The 13,960-nt window shown below is 38.3% G+C and overlaps 2 protein-coding genes across 2 annotated transcripts; one reads left to right on the top strand and one right to left on the bottom strand.

The window, feature by feature from the left end:
* Positions 1-224: 224 nt before the first annotated feature.
* On the bottom strand, positions 225-1,348 carry LOC103512805. Its single transcript, XM_008477594.2, has 2 exons — positions 785-1,348; positions 225-572 (listed from the first exon to the last, which is right to left on the bottom strand). The coding sequence occupies exons 1-2, from the start codon at positions 1,128-1,130 to the stop codon at positions 265-267; spliced, it is 654 nt and encodes a 217-aa protein (XP_008475816.1). The 5' UTR covers positions 1,131-1,348; the 3' UTR covers positions 225-264.
* Positions 1,349-1,506: 158 nt separating this feature from the next.
* Positions 1,507-12,503, top strand: LOC103512810 (out at first protein-like; the record flags this gene model as incomplete). The annotated part of the gene is made up of 3 exons (XM_026826192.1): positions 1,507-1,530; positions 3,925-4,038; positions 12,369-12,503. Coding segments are annotated over exons 1-3 (258 nt in total), but the record flags the coding sequence as incomplete, so codon positions are not given.
* Between the last annotated feature and the right edge of the window lie 1,457 nt (positions 12,504-13,960).

A 13,960-nucleotide genomic window follows, 5' to 3' on the forward strand; every position in this document is an offset into this window, starting at 1 on the left:
TTTAAATAACCGTCAGTGTTTGAAGCACGCACTCAAACTCAAATATGGATGATGGGTTCTGCCTTTGAAATGGAGATTTCTTCCAAGGGAAAAGAAACTTTGATGAACAATATCCAAGATTAAAGGAAAAGTTGAAATTACAATTTACATTTTTTGTAACTTGTACATTTGTATGCATTGTGCGATTTTTCCCCGTATCTTTAGTATAACGAGGTAGGTACTCTACTGTCGGAATCAGCAAGGTTCACTCTCTAGAAAGAGGAATTATTCCGCCTTCTGATCATCAGGTTCTTCAACCTCCTCCTCGTCTTCCACCTCTTCCTCAGCTGTCTTGCTCATCAAAGCATTCTTCACCCACTCATCAAACACATTCGGCGGCAGCGGATCTTCATATTCCACAGCGCGTGCGAAAACTTCGCAAGGGTTTGCCATAGGCGGAGGCCGGGCATCTTTGTACGAGTCGTCCATAGCAATGTAGGTCGTGAACTTGGGATGAGGGATCATTATGTACTCGCACGATGTAAACCGACGACTCCACTGCTCCTTCTTGTTCAGTTTGCGATGATATTCGTCTGACGGAATAGAAATGCAAAGTTATGATAATATGCGCCCTGGGTTCGCACTGATTTGTCCGAACCTAGAGGACATCCAGAGGAAATAGGGAGATCCTTTCGCCTTGTCTCAACAAGACCCTTTCGCCTAAGGTCACTAATGTGTCGTAAACTGTAAAAGCTAACAAAAAAGTTTGAAAATTCCTGTTTGTCCTAAAGGCATTATAGTTTACCCATGGGAAGTACAACTTGGGGTCGTTTCGAGATGGTTTCAAAGCGAATCAATTGTAGATCCCATTCGGGGTCGATATTGCGAACAAAATTGAGTGCTTTGTAGATTATCGTGTCCAGAGAATTGACCGCATGTCGCATATCACTACTGAGCGCTTTGCAGTCGCCAATGATGTGAACTTTATTGCCATGTTTCCTTGCGATGGCTCTGACTGAGTCTAGACTAGCAAGATGGGCATACTTCTGTCCCACATAATGTTGCAGTAGAGTAGGACTGAATGAGGTTTTGGGTTTTTCAATGCCATCTGAAGAGGAATAAGCTGATGATTCATCATCGCTGGAACTCATTTTCCCCCGCGGGAGTTTCAACTAGTGGGCCTTCCGGGCTTACTGACTTGGAAACAAGAATGTCCAATCCTTGAGGTTTTGATATTACGAAACTTTTCAATTCAAGAAAGCCATTAAAACCGACTTTTCTAAAGTAAGTTTGGCAATAAAGCTCAGCAATAAAACCTAATAATGCAGAACTGAAAGAAACTTTGAGCAAGAACGGATTTATTCGAAAATTTGGCCATTTTGGGTTGTTGGGTCAGATCTAAATTGCTTTCTTGAGTGAAGAAGCAAATAGAAATGCTTTCTTTATTTCGTTTTATATCTTACAAAGTCATGTTTACATGCCACCTGCCTACGAATAAACGGAGAGCCCTTTTTGCACACAGGTTCGGAGGGCGTTCATGTAATGCATAAGGTACGGCTAGCCCTACCCTAAAGTAGATACCAGCGAAATTAAACATTAGGTGAACTGTATACACGTAGATTAGGTAGGTACCTTCACCGTTTACAAAGAATAATAATATCTACAAGCTCACGAACCCTTTTCTACTATTAAGTTTACTATAAATTGCAAGGTGTGTACCGTGTTTTTAGATTTAGTTAGCTAGACGTTCTCGTTTCTCCCTCTTATCATGTCAACTTAGACGGTAATACGGTATAAACATTACGAGACTTTACTAAATTAAAAATTCAAATTGCTTTTTCAAAATGTAATTAGTGAAAAACTGAAAATACTCAAAAAACTCAACCTGAAATATTCTGATATGTGGAGGCAAACGGAAAAAAACTAGAAACTCAAGTTAATTAAAAATTTCAAAGTTTGATGAAGTTTTGTGAAGTGAATTTAGCTCAAGTTGAAAGTTTTCAGTAAGTTTTGTAAAATTGCTCAAAATGAAGTTTGCGTCGTGCATTTTATAAAAGTTCTATTTCTGTTGTATTTGAATCTAGGCAATCTATGTTTTTTTTCTCTCTCCCCCTTTTCTCCCTTTTTCATAAACTGATGGAGGTTTATCCTATTACAGATAGTAGGTACCTATACCTATAACGAACGAATTCACAATTACCGAGAACAATGGAGACGGAGAGAGGGGAAGAGGGAAGAGAATATTTGAGCCAGGATTAATTTCTAATTAATAACAAACGATATGATGTGTCCATACATAATATTCTGGCCTTAGCGTATACCTACATCTATAACGAACGAATTCACAATTACCGAGAACAATGGAGACGGAGAGAGGGGAAGAGGGAAGGGAATATTTGAGCCAGGATTAATTTCTAATTAATAACAAACGATATGATGTGTCCATACATAATATTCTGGCCTTAGCGTATACCTACAGTGCGTTACGCGATTGAAAAAAAAATAAAAACACTGTGGACCCTCCCCTTCTTCTTCTTTCTCCTCCTTCTCCTCAGCCTCTTCCTCCTCCTTCTCCTCCTCTTCCTCCTCCTCCTTCTCCTCCTCCTTCTCAGCCTCTTCCTTCTTCTTCTCCTCTTCCTCCTCTTTCACCTCCTCCTTCTCTTTCTCCTCCTCCTTCTCCTTCTCCTTCTCCTCCTCCTCCTCCTCCTCCTCCGCTGCCGCCGCCTCCTCCTCCTCCCATTTTCGTCTTCCAAGATTAACCACGTTTCACACTCCCCATTTACTAATACTCTCTCCCTCCCTTTTTCTCGCTCTCAGTCCCTAGAAAAGATATAAGGGATATACAGAATTATGTACACATTGAATTTATCATCAATATTCAATATGTTTTCTGCATGTTTCATCAGTATGTTAATCTCGTTATACATATGTTCTTTTCATAGAGGTATAGGTATATAACATATGTTGTTTTCATATAGGTTCTCTCGGTAATGAAAATATTGATGCATCAGCATCAGTCGCCTTTTAATGTTTACATACATACCAATATGGCGTCTCTCCCCTCTCTCTCTCTCTCTCTCTCTCTCTCTCTCTCTCTCTCTCTCTTTCTCTTTCTCTTCCTCTTCCTCTCCTTCTCTTTCTCACCCTTTATCGCCTTTTAATGTTTACATACATACCAATATGGCGTCTCTCCCTCCTCTCTCTCTCTTTCTCTCTCTCTCTCTCTCTCTCTCTCTCTCTCTCTCTCTCTCTTTCTCTTTCTCTTCCTCTTCCTCTCCTTCTCTTTCTCACCCTTTAAAGCGGTAACAAGGATAGGTACCTCTATGGAAGGGAGAGAGAAGGGAGGTAGAACATGGTAACATAAATTTTGTTTGGAGCACTCTGAGGCCGACCACACACAATAGGAATTAGGATGGGTTGAAATAAGGTATGAATCGTTGAGCTCTGTCCACCTGTCCACACACAGTCGACGGCCGTCGATCGACGAGGTGAATGAATCTATATGTTGTCGAGGCAGTGTAGACGATTTCAGTCGACGTCGATCAACGGCCAGTATGTGTGGACACGGCTTAACATATGCGCCAATAACTGCACAGTTTACATCAGTTTCAGGCCATCACTGCGGAAAAATCCATTTGGCTCGAGTAATCATTTTCATCCGTCCACACACAAGATCATATCAGTTTTTACTTTCCTTATCCTATAGGAAGGAAAGTAATGTAATCGGGTCAAAATTTCGATGGTCAGTTTTTAGTGTCAAAACACGTTATCTATGTTTTAAAAGGTCGGGTGGGAGGAATAATGAAATCCAATAAGGTCAAATGAGTCTCTCATTAGGAGTATTGTTTTTGATATCTGGAATTTTCTAGTCGAGGAAAATGAAGTGAAAATTTTTCTAGTGAAGTGCTTTCCTTTTCTAACTTTACAAATTTGAATCTGTTACAGGGAGGAGATGTAGTTCAGGAGAATATTACAGCTAACGTAGCGCAAGATGTGGTCACCCTGGAGTTTCAACGCAATGATGGAACCCTTATAACTCAGCTGATCGATTTTAGTAGGGTAAGTTTTTTTTTTTAAGAAGGAAATGTTTTTCCCTCTCTGAAAGATTTTAGAAAGTAGAACTTTACATCTGTGTGTGTTGGGGTGGTATCAGCACGAAACGTTTGAACAATGTGAAATATCCACTACAATTGAGAATTGAACGTACAATATCCATGATTTATTGCAAAGGACATTCTCACACCTGGAAACATCAACAAGTCATTACAAAACATGATCAAACAAAACTGAAATTTTTATGCAAAAAAAAGAAAAACTATGATACTTAAACTTGATAAAGGCGTGTTAACCACTGAGGTTGTAGGAAACTGCCCTGTGCTAAATAACATAACATTTTCTGTACCGGTAATTATGACGTGAAAAAACATAAAAGAACCTGTCACACAGGCTCTAGAAATCCCCATATTGCATGTTTCAAAGGAAAAGTTCCTCCAAGGTAAGGCATTATGAAAAGGAAAAACAAAAGAAGGTATATATACCCAATACCAAGTACAACGTGTCACTTGAAAATATTTTTTCAAATGAGGCAAGCACAAGAGTGATGACAAATGCTAGGGGATTGAGAATGACAGTAAAATGACAAAAATAACCATAATGGCAACATTCAACAACTTGAAAATGCCAGTAATACTATTTTTTTTTTACTGGGTAAATGGAAAATAATATTGTTGACTATAATGATAAAAAAAAAAAAAAAAAAAAAAAAAAAAAAAAAAAAAAAACCAAAGCTGATTAAAACTGTATGCCTGATATACTTACTTGTTACTTTGAAAGTACTACTCGCACCTGGTGCCTGTTTTGTGCTTGTATGTAGCTACTTTATCAATACTTGAGTATTTTTTTTTCTGCTAGTATGAAAGCCTTATGAAAACCTACTCGGTATTACCGAGGTATTGTACTTTGATCCTTTGGATGTACATTAGTACATAGATGTTGTATTTTATTTAACACCTATCCGTAACCGCTAACCTCAGCCCGGTTCATTCAAGGTCACACTACCTCCCCTCACATGGAAGTGTGTTTATGACGTGAGGGGCGTTAACCACTTTTAGGTTTACGTTTCCCCTTGAGCTGCATAGAATAGCTACATACCTGCCCATTATGGATTGTAGGAATTCCATTGCCTAAATACCTAAGTACCTAGGTAGGTACCTACCCATTACCTAAATGCCCCCAGGTATTTTATTTCATAGTTGAGTAGAGTACCTCAATACAAATGAGTCATAATGAAAATTTGTATGAATGCCGTACAACTATTTAGATATGCAATGTGCTCGACATTCAAATAAAATCAAGATGAATAGCTCATCCCTGAAGGGAATTTTTAGTAAAAACAATAAAGTTTGATTAGAGTTGTTAGACTCTGAAAGAAGCTTATAGGTACCTACCTACGTATATTTGAATAGAGTTCTACCTACAGTATCTACCTACCTATTAAGCAGATAAATATCTGTATTCCACAAGATAGCTGAACTAGGTATATCTATTTAGTAGGTACCTACTAGGTATATTACCTCTCGAGTAGGTATTTACCTACTTTAGATATCATTCAGCCCCCCTGGGAAGTTTCGAACGTTATGTTTTGATATTTATGTTATCACATCGATAATAATATGTGCTTTCCCCTCCTAGGTATCTAGACTTTACTGTGTGAACTATAACATTACTTTACAAGTTCAGTTTTTTTTTCCAACATAAAAGTCTGCCATGTGCACTCGTAGAGCTTTTCTGCTTTCTACACGAACTTTTCCGAACTTTTTACTTTCCTTATCCTATAGGAAGGAAAGTAATGTAATAGGGTCAAATTTTCGATGGTCAGTTTTTAGTGCCAAAACACGTTTTGAGGTCCCTAGAGCCTAAATCCAAAGTTTCAGCCATTGGTCCGTGTGTGTGTCTGTCTGTAAACAAAATATCTCGAGAACGGTAAGAGCTAGAGACTTGAAATTTGGTATGTAGATGTCAAATGTGACAAGGACGCGACACGAAACTTTTGGTTAAGATCGGTGCAACGGTTGGCGGCATTTTACCGCTTTTGGACAGATTTTGACCGATTTTGGCGGTTTTCAGCTATAGCGACAAAACGGTTAGAGATATTGTAAAAGTTAGGGTAAAAGAACACTCAAATAAGCATCATTCAATAGGATAAGGAAAGTCGTGTGATGTTCACACCAGATTGTTGTTTTTATGACTACAATTTTGGAATACTACTGGTTTGATAGCATTCTTTAAGCCCTTTCTTTTGATAAAATTAGATCTTGAAAAAGTTCGTCGAGATCAGACTTATGTGGCGTATGGTACAGGTGGGCCAATAAAGGGTACGTTTTTTAGGTGGGCGAATAAATGGTACACTTACCCTACTTACTCTTCGTTTGCTTCTTCTTCTTCTTTTACTGCAAGAGGTCTACAGTTCTGTCACACAATTCCAGCGGATATCATACATACATTTTGTGACGAGATGAAACATACATATTTCATCACAGACAAGATTAATAACATTAAAGTAAAAATAATAATGATCAGAGATATTGTAAATGTTATAACAGAACACCCAAATAAGCACCATTCAATAGGATAAGGAAAGTCGTGTGATGTTCACACCAGATTTTTTTTAGTATGAACTTGAACTTTTTTAACTTCAATGCGAGGGAAAAGTCCTCTGCCTCCTAACTTTCGTTACCTGTGAGTTGTTGGATGAGGAAAGTTTATAATGAAAAGTTAGTAAGGTTGTGTGAAGTGTAATTTTTATCGAGTAAAATTGACCGGAGTGCTGACTTGTCCATTGTTGTTTTGTGCTCTTTTTTGGAAGATTCGTAATAGATTAACCCGTCCTTTATAGGGCTGTTTGCCCCAGCACCTAAGCCTCAGACTGGGCTTTTGTGAACGGAGTTAAGCTCGTGCTAGTGTTTAATATACTTGCATGCCAACCAAAATTTACATGTGCCTCATTCCACGAAAGAATGAAAAAATGAAAACAACTAGTGAAGAATTTAAAAGTTTAGATATTTTAGTAAATTATATTATTACTAGCAGGTTACCCGTAAAAGTAACATTAAAAGGTCGAAAATTCAAATTTTATTTGCCGTTCTAATGAAAAAGGTTACCCTAGCAGGTTACCCGTGCTTCGCCCCGGTTTAGAATATTTCAGTAAAAGAAAAATTCTCCGTCAGTAGGAATCCTCACCAGAAAGAATGCTACCGTTGCACTACGCGCTCCCTATTGGCTTTACACCTTGTATGAAAAGACCATCAGACCTGAGGTTATTGTTAAAATATCGATTTAATTAAACCCATCTCTAGCAAGCTAATTCTATAAATCTTTGACAAATGGAGTGTGTGCCTGAAGGCATTACGTGATGTTGTGCTAGAATCCACCCGACCAGTATCTTTATTTTCCCACTTGAACGGTGGATGAAAAATACCCCTAAAATTATAAATTTCCTGGTTATAGTGAACAAGAAAATCTTTTCTGAACAGACTGCCATTTTTCACTTTAAAAAATCTGGTGTGAACATCACACGACTTTCCTTATCCTATTGAATGATGCTTATTTGAGTGTTCTTTTACCCTAACTTTTATAGAATATGATCGCGCTCCCCATCGGCTTCTCACTTTGAGAGAATATCAGAATACGGTCGCGCTACGCGCTCTCCATTAGCTTCACACTTTGAAACAATAGTGGAGTAGGTATAATGTTACAAAATGAGAGCACAATAAAACTATTTCAAGTACCACTTTAACTTTTATGATGTCGTTACTCCTCTCATCAGTTCGCAACTTTTCAAGTTGGGGACAAAAACAACACAGGACTTGTTTTTTCTTTTCCTAATGACTCCTAAAAGCAATTCGGGTGAAAAACGAACCAAACTTTTGAAATAAAGAGACAATAAACTCGGAGAATACGCCAAGGCATTAGTAGTTAGTACTTACTCTCTCTCATGAAAAAAACACATTATGTATTATTAGTTATGTATAGTTATACTTCTATGTAGGTAGATAATATGTATGTAGGTATAATAATTATGTTCGAATGGACAGTAGGGAGAGGGGTATTATCTAACGGTATAAAATTGATAAAAACATTAAAAACTAGTTCAGTGAACCAGAAAGAGGGTTCGTTCGAGGCCCTCAGACCCAAAAGCGAATGAGAAAATCCCCTTTAAGTGTTTCCAAATTTGATTACTATCGGACAGACCGTTTGAGAGTCATTGTGGAACAGGCGGAAAGACAGACATACACACAGAGAGATAGACTGACACAAACATACCAACTCCATGCAAAATCGTTTAGTTTTAAAACTTGGAGCTTACTTCATTGAATAAATTGATGGTGACACAATCTCTGAAGTACTTTTTATGTCCCTTACCCTCTCTGTTTCCCTCCCCTTCCTAAAGTTATTATTATTCTTGATTTGATTTTTTGATTTTACTTTCATGTAATGATTTAAAATCAAGACTAGAGCCCGTTCCTAAATCCCATCCTTCCCGTTCAAGTTTACACTTCTCCCTTTCCTCCTTTTCTTCCACCTCCTTCTTTTCTTACGTCTCCTCCTCCTCCTCCTTTTCTCCATCCTCTTCGTCCTCATTATTTTCTTCTTCCTCCTCACCCAATATAAAAATAAACTCTCCAGCAGCACGAGAACAAAGTTTGATCTATGATGTACATTCAAGTTTAAGTACACAAAAGCACTATTTTATGTTCAAACATAATTTTATGTACAGAGAAGTAAAAGAGAGTGGGTGGGGGGGGAATGGTGTGACATTTTTTGTAAACTTTGAAGAGTTTAAAGGTGTTAAAAAAATGTAGGTTGACGACGGTGGTTTGATAAGGAAAAAATACTTCAGTAATAGAAAGTAATAAACTAGGTAGATGAGATCAAAAGAGCTTTTTCGATGTTAATGTTATAAAAAGAAGATCTAAATTTTTTGGAGATGTTAAATCTACCTATGATCTAATTTTTTACTGAACACCGAAATTTAGTATTAGCTGTATTAGACCGGTTAATTTTAGTTGTTTTCACTCGTCACTTCCTCAAATGTTAGTCTTTCCTAACGAAATATGGATACCCTAAGAGGGTACTGATGGATTCTGACGTTACTTTGTGTAGATTCATCTTAATAACTAAAGAAGATCCTTAACTATGGTCTCAAAATTACTGTAGCTTCCTCTATTATTCTAAACCTGTGCTCACACTTAATCCATTGACTTTTGATCGACTATGTGTGAACAAGGACATAGCTTAAATCCGTGGCACAAGCTCTGCTCAGTATGTTCTGAGAGTTATATTGAAAAATAATAAAAACTCTAAACCTGTGCCCACACTTAATCAATTGACTTTTGAACTTTTGATGACTATGTGTGAACAAGGACATAGCTTAAATCCGTGGCACAAGCTCTGCTCAGTATGTTCTGAGAGTTATATTGAAAAATAATAAAAAAAATGTAAATGCAATTTCTTTGTGCTATTATGTCACAACTTTGGTGCTCACTGCAGCATTGTAGGATTTTTTTCCCAATATCTCAATAATCCTATCATCCAATGTTTACCTACATCCACACATAGTCGACGGCCGTCAATCGACGAGGTGAATGAATCTATATGTTGTCGAGGCAGTGTAGACGATTTCAGTCGACGTCGATCAACGGCCAGTATGTGTGGACACGAGACAAATACAATATGGAGAATTGGAGATGTATTCTAACTCTCTCAAAGGGAATTGTACGAGTAATAATACCCAATGAATGTACTTTGCAGCATATATAAAGCACATTGAATACATCTAGAAATCTTTTGTAAAGACCGGACGTAATAGGTACCTTCAGTTTATTAATTTTAGTAAGTTAGAATCTTTGTTCCATTACATGATAGACATTATTACTGTTGTTTTGTATCGTTTCCAAATCTAATTTCTTATTAATTGAATGAGGAGGAGAAGAAGAGGGAAGAAAAAGAGGATTGCCCTATAAATCTTTCCGTTTTCAACATTAAATTTGCATCCCGCTTTGAGTGTCGGGGCCGAGATTGAAATTGTTGGTAAAAAACACTCCGAGGAAGAAGGCAGAAGAAGAGGAGGTGGAGGAGGAAAAGAAGAAGGCAGAAGAAGAGAAGGCGAATGAAGAGGAAGAGGGAAATGAAGAAGAAAAGGAGGAGGAGGAGAAGAAGAAGAAGAAGGCGAAGGAGGACGAACTACTAAATTTTATTAACGCTCCCATAATTCTAGTCATAAATCTGAGAAGAAGAAGAAGAAGGCGAAGGAGGACGAACTACTAAATTTTATTAACGCTCCCATAATTCTAGTCATAAATCTAAGATACCCATGCAGTTTGCATCAAGCTGAAATTTATGCTGTACACGCTGGCGCTGTCTGAATTTCATGCATACAGGGTGTACAACATTTCCTGTCTAAATTTTAGATTTACAGGGTGTAAGGCTCGCTGAGTAATGGCGTACGGGCTTTGGCTACATCTGTTTTTACGAATAATGTGGTGTTAAAGAAATCGGTAAGAAAGTCAAATTAAATGAGAAATTCGGTTCAACATGTTTACATCCTGTATAATACATGTCATTTTACCCTCCTGTATGTGTTATTTCACTTCGTTATACATATGTGTCTCTCTCTCTTTAGAGAACCTCTTATAACCCATCAACATGTCATTTTACCCTCCTGTATGTGTTATTTCACTTCGTTATACATATGTGTCTCTCTCTTTAGAGAACCTCTTTCATAACCCATCCCTCTATGGAAGGGAGAGAGAAGGGAGGTAGAACATGGTAACATAAATTTTGTTTGGAGCACTCTGAGGCCGACCACACACAATAGGAATTAGGATGGGTTGAAATAAGGTATGAATCGTTGAGCTCTGTCCACCTGTCCACACACAGTCGACGGCCGTCGATCGACGAGGTGAATGAATCTATATGTTGTCGAGGCAGTGTAGACGATTTCAGTCGACGTCGATCAACGGCCAGTATGTGTGGACACGGCTTAACATATGCGCCAATAACTGCACAGTTTACATCAGTTTCAGGCCATCACTGAGGAAAAATCCATTTGGCTCGAGTAATCATTTCCATCCGTCCACACACAAGATCATATCAGTTTTTTCACTACAGAATCCCGATTTCAACTTGGATTTGCTAACTTCACATTCGTCAATCAGGGCGCAAGCCGAGTTTGCACGATGAGAGAATTTGCAGCTCTCCCCTTCCCTCCCTCTCCATTTCCTCCCCCTCATTCTCGTTTCTCTCTGCAAATTTTCTCGGGAAAGTCTGGCACACATATTATTTTCTAACAGAGGAAATTCTTCGTTCAGGCCCGAAACTAGGGTGATCATTACATTAGGTAAAAGGTGTTGGAACTGCTACTTTGGTACCTCCTATAGGGAACTTCAACGAATAGTGCAAAGATAGACGGTAGAAGAGCTCTAGAGTTTAGATAGAAGAAGGGGTGGCTTGCAAATCTGAAAACCTGGTTTAGTAAGAACTCTACAGAATTTTTCCGGATTGCCACCTATAAGATGCACATCGCCATATGTTTGCCAATATTTGAAACGGATCTGTACCTTGGGGGGAAGAAGAAGAAGATAGAGAAGAGGTTCTAATTCACATTGTGTATATTTTTGAGGGGTTCTATCACTTTGAACAAAATATGAAAATGTGCTAGGCAAAAAACGCGGCCTGCCCCCAATGGTTCAGGTGCCTGCTCGAGTGTTTCCTTTTTCAAATAAAACGTGTACCTCTATAAAGTTCGGATGAGCAATTCCAGTGGAAATTCAGTGAACCGAACCCAGCTAGACCCAGCACCTGAGACCCCATCCGTTACATTAGTGTCTAGTGTGCACTAAATAAAATAAGGGAAGAATTTTCCTTTGTTTCCCTCGTTCAGGCTGGAAGTTTTTCCCCGTTCCTTCTCTCCAGGGAGTTTTTGTTTGGAGCAGGCAGAAATTTGCCAGTGTACTTTTCAATTCACCTACTGTAGAGTTTTCGGAATGCACTCACTAGAGCTCTTGAAACGGACAAATTCGAAGAAAATACTTCTTAACCCTTTTTTGCAAACTTGGTAAAAAATGCCGAATAAATACTTACATAATGAAAGTTTCAAATCGCACCAAACCCCCATTTTGAGTCCATATTTAGTAGAGGGGCGTGGACTTTTTGACTTAGAAAATGCCAATGTCGACCCAAGCACAGCTTGAATCCCATTCAATCCTAAATGACTCCAAGCGAAGCATTTACTTGATCTGGGATTGGGTTCGATTGGGCCTTTGCCATTCTGAGTGAGTCTTCTGACTAGTTTAATTTTCAAAGTAACATTTGGTCCTGTTTGGTTTCAGGAAGTGCAAATACTGAAAGCCCTAGTGCTGGGTGAGGAGGAGAGAGGACAAAGTCAGTACCAGGTCATGTGTTTCGTCACTCACATCTCTAAGGAGGAGTTCATATCTTCAGATGCCATATCCAAGCTACGCCAGGTGAGTAACAAACAATATTGTCTGTGAATACTAGACTGGCCCTTATTTTCGAAGTATTAAAAAGTAATGATTATCACTCGATTTATGGTTCCTTTTGGTCTAAAAAAAATTGCTAAAAAGTTTCAGCTCGATCGGACATCGCTGTCGACATGCTCAACGGCCTTAAAGTTTTCCGTCACTTTGGTTATGCAATCCAGGGGCATTATGTGTTTTTTGCCCATATTTGTGGCTACAACTCCTATGTGTCTCTCTCTCTTTAGAGAACCTCTTTCCTAACCCATCTTGTACATTCTACATTCCAGAGTTAAATATTTCCTTACTTTCAGCTGATGTAGGAGCTTTTTCGCCCATCCTCGTAAAAGCGAAGGAAAGACTAAAACTACATTAACTTTTTAGACGTAGGAGAAAATTTTAATACAAGCCAAGTAAACCTCTTCGGGACCAGTATTTTGTTTCTCTCATTCCTGTCGGCAGTGTCGGTATTATGTGGCATTTGCATGTAAAATGTCAAAAATCGTCTGGTCTAAAAACGGTTCGATCGACGGCCGGTACTATGTTTGGACACACCTTTATAGGATGTGCAAGTATTAATGCCGTTTTACAGATTTCCAGACTTCGTATTGGCCTATGGGGTTTCAGTTGGGTCTAAAAAAAAGCTCTCAAATATCTCTGCTCTGAAGAGGAAATGAGTAGTAAAAAGCATATAAAATCTCGAGCGTTGGAACTTGGAAGAGAATTCTTGTGTATGTTCTTAAAATCAACTTGAGTATTTGGAGGCGAGATAGTGCTGTAGTAAAAAACATATAAAATCTCGAGCGTTGGAACTTGGAAGAGAATTCTTGTGTATGTTCTTAAAATCAACTTGAGTATTTGGAGGGTAAAAAACATATAAAATCTCGAGCGTTGGAACTTGGAAGAGAATTCTTGTGTATGTTCTTAAAATCAACTTGAGTATTTGGAGGCGAGATAGTGCGCTCTCTAGTCTCTACCCTTTCTCAATTTGAAACTTTTCCAGTTCTTTGTCCAAATTACGGCTTTAGTAATCAGTAATCAGTACTAATTTCTGGAAAAATCATTACAGAAAACTACGTAGATATAGCTTTGTATAATTTCCTAACGATGAATCATTTCCTGTGACTCCGCCCTCTTTTCAGCAATTTCAGCTAATTGGAAATGAAATTGGCGGACGTTATCATACCAAATATACCTAAGTGTATACTCGTATAGTGTATGAAGATGGAGTAATTCTTTTATCGCACGTTGCGTTGTTGAAAATGAAACTCTCATTCCTAGCATTAATTTTTCATTTCACATCTTATCATTTGAGTTCGCTCCCTATGACTGGAAAATTTATCTCCACGATGAAAATTATAATTTCCCTCCCGCTGTGTCTCATATAGGAGGTATTTTATTTTCCCTCTCTCTATTTCTACCCCTTTGTCTCTCTCCACCTCTTC

This window comes from Diaphorina citri, unplaced genomic scaffold (assembly GCF_000475195.1).
Source record: "Diaphorina citri unplaced genomic scaffold, Diaci psyllid genome assembly version 1.1 scaffold886, whole genome shotgun sequence".
NCBI lineage: Eukaryota > Metazoa > Arthropoda > Insecta > Hemiptera > Psyllidae > Diaphorina > Diaphorina citri.